Source organism: Orcinus orca, chromosome 3 (assembly GCF_937001465.1).
Source record: "Orcinus orca chromosome 3, mOrcOrc1.1, whole genome shotgun sequence".
Taxonomy (NCBI): domain Eukaryota; kingdom Metazoa; phylum Chordata; class Mammalia; order Artiodactyla; family Delphinidae; genus Orcinus; species Orcinus orca.
In genome coordinates, this window is record NC_064561.1 from 84619689 (window position 1) to 84632149 (window position 12461).

The following is a 12461-nucleotide window of genomic DNA, read 5'->3' on the forward strand; positions in this document are numbered from 1 at the left end:
ACTGGCATTGCAAGAATATTTTAGTCATAACTGACACATGCCCACTGATTACCAAACCCAACTCCTGCCTTCCTACAGGATTCCGACATGGGACTAGATCCTGAATTCGCCATCCTGCACTTGTATTACTGATAATTTACCTGCCTTATCCACCAGGCTATCAGTTCCTTAAGAAAAGGGACTATGTCTCATTTAAATTTGTTTTGCCAGCAGCTTAACACAGTACCTGGTGGACTCGTACACATTGCTGAACTCCACCATGCTTGACTTCGACTTCACATTTCATTTCTCTTTCTTCTTGATAGCTGCCTGCAGTTCACCTCTTAATCTGACATAGCATCATTTACAACTAAAGGAAAATGATATTCGCTGGGGTCATGGATTTCTTATTTGATCAAAAAAGCTAATCACTGAGTAACATTAAATAAAACAGAAAACAACTTTTTAATCTTTGCTGAATGATAAATAAATGGAAGACACAAAAATTCAGATTTGCATAAGAGGTATACTGGGGAAGGAAACTGCAAGTTCCCCTAGTAAATTTCAGTATAATTCCATTTATAAAAATTATGATTATTCAGCTTTTAGAAGACGTAACTATTAAGTAAAGTAAAGTACATATGCAGAAGCACAAGATATATTATATTTCCCTAAACTTCACTTCTGGCTTATTAATAAATGTGACTGAATTCCACATTTATTTACCAAAGATCTTAAAAGTAATTTTAGTTTAATAGTTAACCTTCTAGTGATGTGTTATATTTTACAGAGGCACTCACTGCAGTGCTATAAAAGACCATGTTTTCCTGTACCACAGTTTCTAGTTTTAACTCTATCCCAGTCGGCATTAATTTGTGGAGTTTTTGACAGATAACATACTGTACTCTGCAAGAGCCAAACGCCAACTCGGCACTGATATTCTAAACAACTCCTGATACTGCAGACGTTTAAACTTGAGATGTAATCCATTAGAAGTCCACTTTATTGTCTGAAATACTTCTGAGTGCTAGCATCCTTTATAATACACCTTTTCCTCACTTGTCTTGCTCATTATACTCACATTAGGAAAAAATGAAACAGTCTCACACAGATCCAGGGGTGGTTAAGAATAACAGGAATTCTCAGAACGGCAACAGATCATTTTCCTTTCTCTTTATTAGCTGATTTGAAGCTTACCCTAAATTGGAATATAGTCTCGAAATCTCAAAGCAGCTAGTGACTGAAATGATTAACCTTTTAAGTACAATAGGTTCATTTGCTGTTTGCTTGGTATATCACTCTTCTCTCCCACCATTCTAACACTGAAACTTACTAGGAATCTTCAAAGACAGAAACCCAACTTTTAGCTGTGGAGGGCCCGGCCCCCAACCAGTCACCTTGATGGCCAGGCCCGCTGGAGTCAACTTCTCCACATTTCGCTCGTTGAGGCAATCTTCTCCCATCAAAGACGTGAGATGCTGCAGACATTCTGCATGTCCCTGCGCTGCGGCAATGTGTAAGAGATTGTTTCCGCTTTCATCGTGAATTTTGTCTAGATTGTCGGCAGCTAGGTGTGGCTGAACACAGAGTGAGGGGAGAAAACTTAAGTCAATAAATCACAAGGAGATGCTATGGAGGTTTTGCTCTGGGCACTGGGAAGAAGAGATGAGCTTCCAGAAGCTCTGGTGGCAGCCATGGGGCTCTAATAAGTCAGAACTCCTTGCAATTAATTCTAATGATTTTCAATGCCATTTTTGTTATACTGCACTTTAGAACATGAATGCTCAAGTGACTTATCTTCATGGGAGACATGTGACAGACAGGAGTCAGCAAGTCTGTAGCGGTTCCAAGCTGGCTTTCTAACAACTGCGATGACACTGAACAGTAACTGGCAGCTTCCCTGTCTGTCTCCTCTACTCCTGCTAAGTTCTGAGGGCCAGGCTGTGTTTTATTCCCTGTTGTAGGTTCGTTAAATGAATGAACTACCTGTCTTAACCATCTGCATTGCCTTGAACTGTGGAGAGCTGGCTTTGACGGCAAGCTACGTGATGAGTGCTGCAGACAATGCTCCCACGGGTACCTCTAGACACTTTCATCCCTAAACAAACTCCTGGGGCATCTGGAGGCTACCTGGCCTTTGGTTCCTTCACCTCTAGTGAAGTTCAGTCCCCTGAGTATAAACTCGTTGATAAAGACTGGGTAAAACGGAGAGGTCTTATCACTTGGGAAACATAAAAACACGGGAAAGACAAAAGAAAGGAATGAACCAAGGAGAAATAGAGAGGAAGAGCCAGGAGAAATGGAAAAGACATCTTCAGGAGATGCAAAACATATTACCTTACTTTGTAAAACTGTTCAATCATATCATCCTATTATAACACTAAGATGTGTGATAACAGACCAAGCGCGTTTTACTTATCTACTCACGGCTCTACCCTAAGTAGAATCACACTGCCAGGATGTGATGATTTTCTTGAATGAGACTTTAATTAACACCACAGTGTCAGCTCAGGCTTACTACTGTTTGATCCAAGTCTGGAAGCCAGGAAAGAACAACGTAGGCAGATGGAATGTGACTGCAGTTTAGTTTTCTCTGAGCCTAAGCAGAACAGACTTTTCTTACATCATATAACTCTGTGTCTAGAGTCTTTGGAAAAGCTTCTTCATTCTCCCTAGACATGCAGACCTGGAACTAAAAAAAACTCCATGTGGGTCAGAGGGCAGTCAAGCTCTAGGGTAAGTTTCTATCTGCAAATGCTTTCAAACATCCTGGTCCAAGTCTTCTGAATAATGATCAGGATAAAACAGAAGACCCTCTGTTCATGTATCTGGCAGGTCCCCCATCAGCAAGGAACTGACATCCCCACAAATAACTGAGTGAGAGCGTTGGGAACCATTTGAAAAGCAAAAAAGAAAGACATTAAGATTCATATGAAAGAAAGTGCTGGGCTTTTTTCGTTTTGTTTTTGTTTTAGACTCTGTGTCCTTATTCCAGTTGAATTCAGGCAAAGTTCAAGTGAAATAACACTCCCCTCTACAGCCAATTGTTTTTCCTTGTGCTAACCACCTAACTTATAATTTTAAAACTCAAAAGTCACAGCTCCCAACCAAAGCCACAAGTAGAGACTGAACAAAAATTAGAACAAAACCATCATCGTTCTGTAACTAATGAATGGAGCTGATAAAACTGGAGTCTCTAGATTGTTATTATGTATACGGAATTAATCCATACTTACCAGGAGAGATATTTGCCCTTCTTTAACGATGTTCAGGATGCTTTTTACTTTTTTCAGGTACTCACTCCTTTCTTCTGGGCCTTGGGAGCTGGTCCAGTTCATGCCACCGACCTGCTCCTCTAGTTTGGGCTCTGGTGATGAGGACTGCAGATGGAAGGCCCTGAGCTGGCAGTCTGGCATGGCCTTGTCAACTTTCCGACCATGAGGCTCACTAAAGGTCTTATTTGGGAAGTCCTTACTCTGGTTTTCAGGCTCATATGCAGAGCCACATTTAACCAGAGGAGGAGAACTCTCGGATTCTTCAGTGGAGAGCTTCTGCTGGTCACGGATGACAGAGGATGTTTTTCTCAAGTGAGGGCTTTTCACAGGAGAGAGAACACAAAATGGTGTCATGTTGGACAGTGAGTTCTCAGCATTTCCTGTAGAACAGGCTTTGCTAGAAAGGCCATTGATGCTTGTGCATAAACCCAAAATTCTTTTTTCTGAAGTCACCTTGGCAAAAGAGGCAAGCTGTTGACTGGACTTAATGTAAGGCACATCCAGAATCTCATCCATGTCGAGGTCATAATGCTCCAGTTCGCCCAGCAAGGGGCTGGGCTCCGTGCTCTTACTTGGAGGGCTGCTCTCTCCATCTCTGGGGCTGAGCTCCTCAGGTTGGGGGCCTGGGTCAGAATCACCCCCTTTCTGGTACTCTGCCTTCTGGTTCTTTTGGTCATCACTTTCATTGTTCTCCAGAGTCTCTGGCTGATGTTTCAGTGGGGACACTCGCTTCACTGGGCGGAACTTACTGTATACGTCGGCGATTCCCGTGGGCTTCTGTGTGTTTGTAATAAGAGTTGAGACACTGCAATTCCAGCTAGAGCTAGAAACTGTTTTAAAATAAATGAAAAGAGGGGACTATTAAAAACTCTTTTAAAATAAATTAAAATGGGGACTATCTGAAACACTGAAAATAGCGTGGCCATGCGGGCAGACATGGTCCACTCAAGTAATGCTCAAAGGAAGCCCGGGACAAATTAAGGACGAAGCTCAAAGGGGACGAATTAAGAGAGAACGCATATCATAAAACAAACGGTTCATACTTACCATTGAAAAGCAGTCAGTGATAAAAGAAAGTTATGACATATTGGCTCAAAATTAATTCAAGTAGTAATAATAGTGAAGGCAGACAGCTAAAGAAAACAAACCCAGACAGACACTCAGGTTTATTCCCTGTGTGGTGGTACCTCCTTGATAGTATTTTGATGCTTGCCATCACCCTGAAAAAGAGAATTGGAGGACAGGATCCTTTGTGTTAAACGAACTTCCAAACTAATCCAGGGAGAGAAGGGATGTACGTGCATATGTGCACACGTGCACGGGTATACTCTGAAAGCTTACGACGACGTCTCAGAGAAAGAAGGGATGAATGGGTTAATACTGGGCAAACTTAAACTCATACCTATTGGGTGATTCCCTAGGTGATTTGTTAGGTGGATTAGGGAAAGAACAGGAAGGAACGAAGTGGTCAGGACTGACTGGACCATGGGACATAAGCCATGGTTGAGTTCATCCCACCACAGGCTGAGTATTCCAGTCAACCATCACTCACGGGCATTTGACAGTACTTTCTGGCATGTGACACAGCAACATAACGCACCAGCTTCACATGGGAACGTGCTCTTTAAGAGTCACTGCTGCCCTTGGTCATTTGGAAAGAGGAGAAGGAAGGTGCAAAGGGAGGGTGAAGTAGGCAGACTATTTGTTTTTCTTCTCATTTCTTGCAAAGTTTAGATGAAGACTGTATAGTCTGCGTCTGAGTGCCTGGCTGAGACGGAGTGTAACGGGAGGTGAAAGGTAAGCACCACCTCCTCCTGCAGTGCGGCGGCCTCATGTGACCGGCTGCCCCTTCCTCCCTCAGCCTTGATGACACCACCTCCTCTCTGGGACACTCCCTTGACTGTGAAGATGACCCCACACTCTTGGTAGCTTGCAGCCCACCAGTTTACAGATTCCTACTCCCTTCCCACTGAGGTTACACCATCCCCCATCAAAGGGGTGAGGTTTCAGGACATGCCCTCTAACTAGGCATCTCCCATCGCTCTCTCCTCTTCTGCAACAACAGCAGGTGGGAAGTATTTAACCCCAAAGCATGTGTTTGTGTCTGTTCTTTGCTATGGAGCACAACCAAAAAGTAAAGGAGCTAAGACGAGGGTGTACTCAGGTCTGTAACTTCTGCAACAGTCCCTGGCTACCATTGATTCTTGGGGTGAAAGCAGGATATAAATTATGAAACGTTCCCCAAATTTAGACCCTTGGTCATTCTTCATCCTACTGCTATGTGTTCCAAAAGGATTCATATAAGTTCTGAAACCAAAATAAGGAGGTGAGAGTGAGTGTTCTAAGCCTAAATGCTATGTACCTATTTATTGGTGGGTGAGTTCTTTACTCCAAATGGACCACAATTTTGCTTGTGGTTTCAGAGGGTCTGCACGAAGCGGTCCTTCTCTGAGGACTTTTGGGAATCTAAGAGAATACTGTGAGCTGTGGAGGGAGGCCTGGATTCTATCCAGTAAGAAACAGGTATTAACAGAGAATGTTCCAGAAGGGAAGGAAGGTGTCTAGATGCTCTTAAGCTGCTGCTTCTCTTGCCTTCTGCTGGCTCTGGTTCTCAGTTGTATACAGTACTTGGCACAGAGCAGACAATTAACAAGTGCTAGTATCTGAATTTGAATCTCACTTTGTCCAACGCATTACATTTCTTTTTAAATGCCCAAAGAGTATCCTTCTCAGGAATTTACGGCTTAATTTCACAGGGGACAAAAGTCCTGTTAATAAACTCAGAGGAGTGGTAATCACCAATGAGAGCTAGATTTTCTAGTTATTTATGAAAGGTAAATAGGCAAAGGCAAAGACTAATTCCTGTTGTTCCATTATAAATTTAAAAGTCTTTCTATCCTTTATATGTCCCTTTCTCCCTCAAAATGTAAAGCTAAAAAACATTAAGGCCTGCCAGAAATTTCTGCCAAGTCTTTCTCTCTTCCTTTCAAGAATATATGGTTACTTACTTATTTAAACCAACAGAAAAATAGTGGACACAGAGTTTATAAATGTAAATATGCCTTAAATTTTATCCATCAATTTTCTGAAAACCTTAAAATAGAGTAGGAAAAATATATATATATTTCTTAACATTTCTGAGATACATATATATTATTAGGGATAGTATTTGCTGGTATTTTCCAATTACCTTCATTTTTTGGAAACTTCTTGATAATGTGCATCTCAGAATGCAATAAAAAATTTTAAAGCCACATAACTTAGTGGGCCAATACAACGAGAGCATTGTATCAATATATTTATGTATCGTATAAGGTCGTGGGTTCAAAGGGCTACTCTTTTATGTTGGCTTTATTTACATGTGAAATTTTTTCCAAGTGATACAGGGAAATGGATACCATATGTTTCCCAGCTGTTTTGTTCTGACAGGAGCCATTAAGAATGCTCTATGGAAATGAATTCTGTCTGAGTCTTATGAAAACACTTCTTTCCACAGAAGAGCCTAGAAACTGAAGAAGGGGCATCAACATTAGGCTGGTTGTCCTCCTATTCAAACCCATCACTCTTTTTTAGGCTGAGAGGGAAATCTGTGCTTTCCAGTCTGTGTCTTGACTACCTGGAAAAAAATCCCAGTTATGAAAAGTGGATTAGATAACAGTTTTTTGTGAGAATGCTCTAATTTATTACTATATCATATACCTGTCTGAGGAGAAGGACAATTTTATATATATATATATATATATATATATATATATATATATATATATATATATATATAAAAGATAAAACGCAATTAGTTTATTTCTCCTAAGCTGGGAAAATGGGTATTTTAAGTACAACACAAGTAAAAGGGTCCTTAATGACAGGCAAGATTTTCACTTCCGATTCTGTAAGTCTACCAAAAATTCCACTTATACTGTTGTTCTACCCCGACCCCATGAAACACTTCTTATAATGCATGGAAACAAAGATCAGACTAACTAGGGCTTATAGGAAGATTTTGAGGCTAAAGTTGTTTCCTGGAAATCATGAATAAATACTTCACATGTTAAACTTTAAATCCCAGAAAATTTTATCGATTATTTTATGAGATCTTGACAAGCTCTGTGAGAAGAGTCTGTGTCTAATTTACCTCTCTATCCGTCAAAGCACCCAGCAAATTGCTTTACATGAGTAGGTTCTCAGTGACTTTTTTGGGTGAGTGGATTCATTTTTAACATCTTATGAACATAAACATGCCCAATATACCTTAAACCTGTCTACCTGATTATGGCACAAAGTTTCTAAAATGGTCAGTAGGTAAATGGCAACGCATTCGAGGCTGATTTGTAGACCACAGTTCCCTCTTCCAATCTAACTGGCATTTGGAATGTCTCTGATCTCCAGCAGGGTATTTCCAGTTGCCTGCTGACCATCCACAGGTCACCATTTATTCAACAAGCATTTAATGTGAGCCTGGGATGTGCATGTTATGTGTAACAGGTAGCATGTTCTGATCCAGGGGTCTTATCACCCCTACCCTCACCTGCTTCTTGCCTTCCCCCTCCTCATCCAAAACACACACACACACACATATGCGCACACACACACACGCATATGCGCACACACGCTCTACTCTGTCTTCCTTAAACGTATTCCTCATATACCTGACCTGAATCACATGACCGTGTATGCAGCCTCCCAAGCAATCCATCTCCAAGGCATCCCTGCCCCTCATCCCTTAGGTACCAACTCCTACGTAGCCTGATCCTAAATCCTTCTTTAATCTGGTCCCTCTATTCATCTTATTATACTGACTAGACCCTTCCACAGCCCCTGCAGGGTTTCTTTTCTTCTTTGGTTTCCCTTTTGATCCTGAGTCATCCCCTCTTCAGATAAGTCTGATTTTGTCATTTCTTAGTTCAAAAACCTTGAAGAGGCCTTGTACTGCCTAAAACAATATTTCCCCCTATGTGGGACACATACCCCTGCAGTATCTAAGGTGGTGCACAGGAACCATAAATCCCCCTGACTCAGAGAGTAAGCAAGCTATATACCTTTCAACTCTTTCTTCCTCTTAATTAATTTAAGGACTCTCAGTTTGGTGCTACAGTGACTTTAACTACTCTCCAAACTTACAAACTCCCTTCAGAATAATGAAACTGTGGGCCTTTAGCTCAGAGACTTTCATAAGCAAAGAGTTAGCAGAAATGCTTTATTTTCATCACATTCATTTTAACGATGTCCTTGAATTTACTGCAAGTGACATTGATTTTTTACTTACAACACTGACATAAAGTTTCTTCCAAAAACAAATATGCTTAAAAGTAAATGGTTTTAGAAAAATAAGTTAAAAATAATAGTACAAGTGGTTTACAGGTCAAACAAAAATAAGAGAGGTTGTGGAAATAATACTTAAACAACTAAGCTTTGGGAAACCCTGACTTTCAGGATAGTAGCTAAACTCTTTATCATGGTAGCTATCAGCTCTTTTATTTATTTTCTAATTTATCTTCTCATCTCAGCACCACCATTCCCACGTCACTAATTTTTCTCTGCATTTCCATCGCTAAACTCACCCGCTTCTGGATACCCCAGGTCCTTCCTTCTCTTCTCCTGCCTTTGGGCAAGTTCGCCCTCTCCTACGACACCTTTGCTGCCTTCTCTGCCTGAGATGGAAGCTCATCCGCCAGGATTCCCCTCAGGTGTTCCTCCTTGGTGCATATCCTCTGACTTTCCCAGGGAATCGTTGTCCTTTGCTTCTCAGTGTCCTGAGATACATCTGCCCATACCTAGAGTCACGCATTTATAAAGCTCTGTTTCAACAATTCACTCATGCATCTGTCTCACCTTCTCTCTTGAGAGTCCCTCAAGGGCAAAGATGGCTCGTGAACCTCCTTGTGTTTATAATCAGCCCTCTGTCTAGCACAGCATCTCACAGATATTGGGGCTCAAGGGCTAAGCCTTTTAAAGAATAAATGAATGAAGGGGGAGGGAGGGAGCAAGAGGGGGGAAGAAGGAACAAAGGAATATGCTAGACCAAAGATGCAATGTATACTAAATACATATGAGTCTTGTCACAATGAGTCACTCTCGCCACATTTTGGACACACTGAGTGTGTTGAATATTTCAAAGACAGTCTTGGTAAAGCTATTGGAGATGTGCTGCATATTAAAGTATTTTCATGTATTTCCTAAGTTCTAAGCCAAAACTTCTTCATCTGTAAAATAAAGGGGTTAGACACATGATTGCTAAGACCTGACCCACCTCTAAATTTCTATGACTGTATGGAATGTCTACAAATAACAGGGCTCTTTATTCTGAATGACTCACTATGAAACACTATAATTCTTCTGGATCCATGTATTTCAACAGATCCTCACAAATTTATAATTATGAGGCTAAGCTGATTGCTGACACAGAACAACTCTTTGGCTCTTGGGACTGATACATTAGTATTTTCTTAGGAAGATAATGTACAGTTTGCTATTGCAATGGTGGATCCAATTTTCAAGACCGAACGTCAGTGCTGGCTCCCAAAATGCCTATTTTACTTCTAAATATGGAGTTTTGTGTCCATATTAGAAAATTAGCTTTAGACATCAAGAAGAGGAAGAAAAGGATGTGTCTTTAGGATAAAATACTGTTTTCCTACTATTTATTGTTAGAAGTGAAAGGAATACTATTTTCCTTGAGAAACAAAATGGTCAGCTTTAGCTGTAATTGCCTTAAAATGTACACAACAATGAACTTCACATCTACAGCTGCTAGAAACCCAGGCACCTTCAAGGACATGACTTCTAAGTTCTCCAGGATTCCATTTCCTTCCATTTTTATACCTAAGAGAGGGACGTTGTGAAAGATTAGGAGGGTCAATGCTAGAGTCAAGAGTTTCCTTAATCCGATGTAAATGAAATCCATCGTGGGCTTACTCATCACAAACACTTCAGGTTCTAAGGCGTGGTGACAGGTATACTTATCTCATGACAACAAGAAGACGGGTATGGAGCCTGAGTGAAGACTACTTGCTGGGTGCTCTTCTGTACCACCCTTGGAGACTAGATTGGAACCTGATCCAAGAAAGGGTTGGGTTAACTCTGAATCTGGGGTACTGTGTCAGGCCATGATGTTGGGAAGAGCCAGTGGGTGTGAGAAATGTTCCCATGGAGTTGTTTGCTCATCCCTTTCATTGGTGTCACAGACCCTTTATTGACGGTGTTGTGAGGCTGAAGGGCAAGTACAGAGGACTTTCTTATAAAAATATCAGCCAATGATTTATTCACATTGAGATGTTAAAATATTACTGGAAAAGATTCATTGATGTGGTTCTAAACTTCCTAAGTGGCTACTGATATAAAGCAGCTGTAGAAAGTCAGATTTCCCAGTTTCCCAATTTCATAATTTCCCAAGGTTCCTAATTCCCAGCCCAACCCAGAACTGTCAAGACCTGCTCACATCACTTTGTACCCCATCTGCACCCATTTCTTTATTGTGTAAAAACTCACAGAAATACTCAAAAGCCCTTACTACCTTGGGTAGAAAAGATACTTCTTCACCAAAGACGCATGTTCTATCATGAAATCAGACTCAATATTTTGACAACTTTAAACCTTTGGGCCTTGAAAGTATGGTTCCCATAGAAGACAAATGAGTGATTCTGAAGAGAGCACATGGTTTCAGAGTTATTCTATCACCTAAAAAGCATGCTGACCTTCACTCTGACATCAGCAAAACCTCTTGAGTGGATTAAGTCTCACATCCACTCCAGGCCCATTACCAGATTTCCTTTCTGTTTTTTCCTCTCTCAGTGCTGAATTATAGAGAGAGATACGCATCCAAGGATGGTGCAGAGGCTCATCAAGCAGAGAAGTGTGGAACCAGGGGAGAACTTGCTCAGTGTGGTTTCTGGAAAGTGCAGAATCACGCTTACCAGTTTTAACTGAAGGTGGCAATGTTCTACAGCGCTGATCTGTCAAGGGCAGGAAACACCAAGATACTGCTCCTTGCTAAGGGAACAAGAGGCAGATGGGGGAGGTTTGAAAAATCCCTATCCTCTACCCTCTACTAGCCAGCTCCAACAGATGGCTCCCAGAATGCCGTCAGTAAAATGTTTCTTTTCCTCCTCGATGTGAAGTCAGGTATCCACATTAGGAATACAACTTTAGACACAAGAAGAGTAAAGGGGGTATATATCTTTAGGGTGCATGAGTGCTTTTTTTTTTTACGAAACATTAAATGAATTCTATTTTCCAGAAACAAAGTGGTAAGTGTATGAAACCTAGTCCCACTTTGAGAGGGACGTGCCTCAAGGTCTGGAGGGGAGGAGAAATGGGAGGAAGAACTAGCCCAGCCTGCAGCCTCCTCTTCCTCTGGGCAGCCCCGTGGGGTCCACCCAAGCAAGCTGGTGGCTGGGTGGAGTTCTCCGTTACAGGCTGCAGAGAGGACAGGGCAGGTGCAGGGACGCAGCAAAGTGCAGATAGAGGCCCCTGCAGGACAGAGCCTGGCAGAGCCGCGCTGCCTCCTTTCCTACTGCCGTTCGGTACACGCTTCTCAGGCACTGTTACAAACAATGAAAAAAACCAAAACAATTATGTGTGTTTTAAAAGTTCCTCCAAATGCTATTTATTATTTAGAATTTTCCCAAAATGTCCTCCATAATTAAAATTATGAATACAATATATTTGCATAAAACTTTCTATGTTTCTGACCACAAGTCAAGTGTATGATGTCACTAGACGTTTTTACAACAACTCCGGAGGATGGATGAACAGTGCTTCCGTATCCTCACTTGAAAATAAATGCGAACTGAGGAAGTTTCAAGTGTTATGTGGAAAATTACATACTATGCTGACTGCTCAACCAAGACTGAGGTTCCCTGACTCCAACTTTCTCTCCATAACACCGCAGAACTGCCTTATCAAAATTAAAATTATTCCCTAAACATGCAATTCACATTTTCTCTATTTGGGTCACATGTAGGCAATGGAATTCCAGAAACCAGTAGTAAAACATGGTTGTACTCATTTCAGATTCATTTTAAGCTAAATCCCAAACTGTACTCTCTGCCGAGATTTTGGTAACCACTGACTATGAAGTAACATTAGGAAAATGGTTTTTAATAACAACTTTTCTTAGAAACAGTTGAGTGGAAGAATTTCCCTACTTTGTTTATCTTTAGCGGCATCAGCCTAAATTTAGAGTCATCTTATCACAGAAAATTTGTTCTG

At 41.2% G+C, this 12461-nt stretch overlaps 1 protein-coding gene across 4 annotated transcripts in view; it reads right to left on the reverse strand.

Moving 5' to 3' along the window:
* The window catches only part of SNCAIP (synuclein alpha interacting protein), a 149854-nt gene that overhangs the window by 36470 nt on the left and 100923 nt on the right, over positions 1-12461 (reverse strand). For all 4 annotated transcript variants that reach the window (XM_049707173.1, XM_012532169.3, XM_049707172.1 and 1 more), the window contains 2 exons: positions 3216-4084; positions 1377-1556 (listed from right to left, as the gene is read on the reverse strand). In XM_049707173.1, coding sequence (XP_049563130.1) covers positions 1377-1556; positions 3216-4084 — 1049 coding nt within the window. The remainder of the gene's footprint in view (positions 1-1376; positions 1557-3215; positions 4085-12461) is intronic.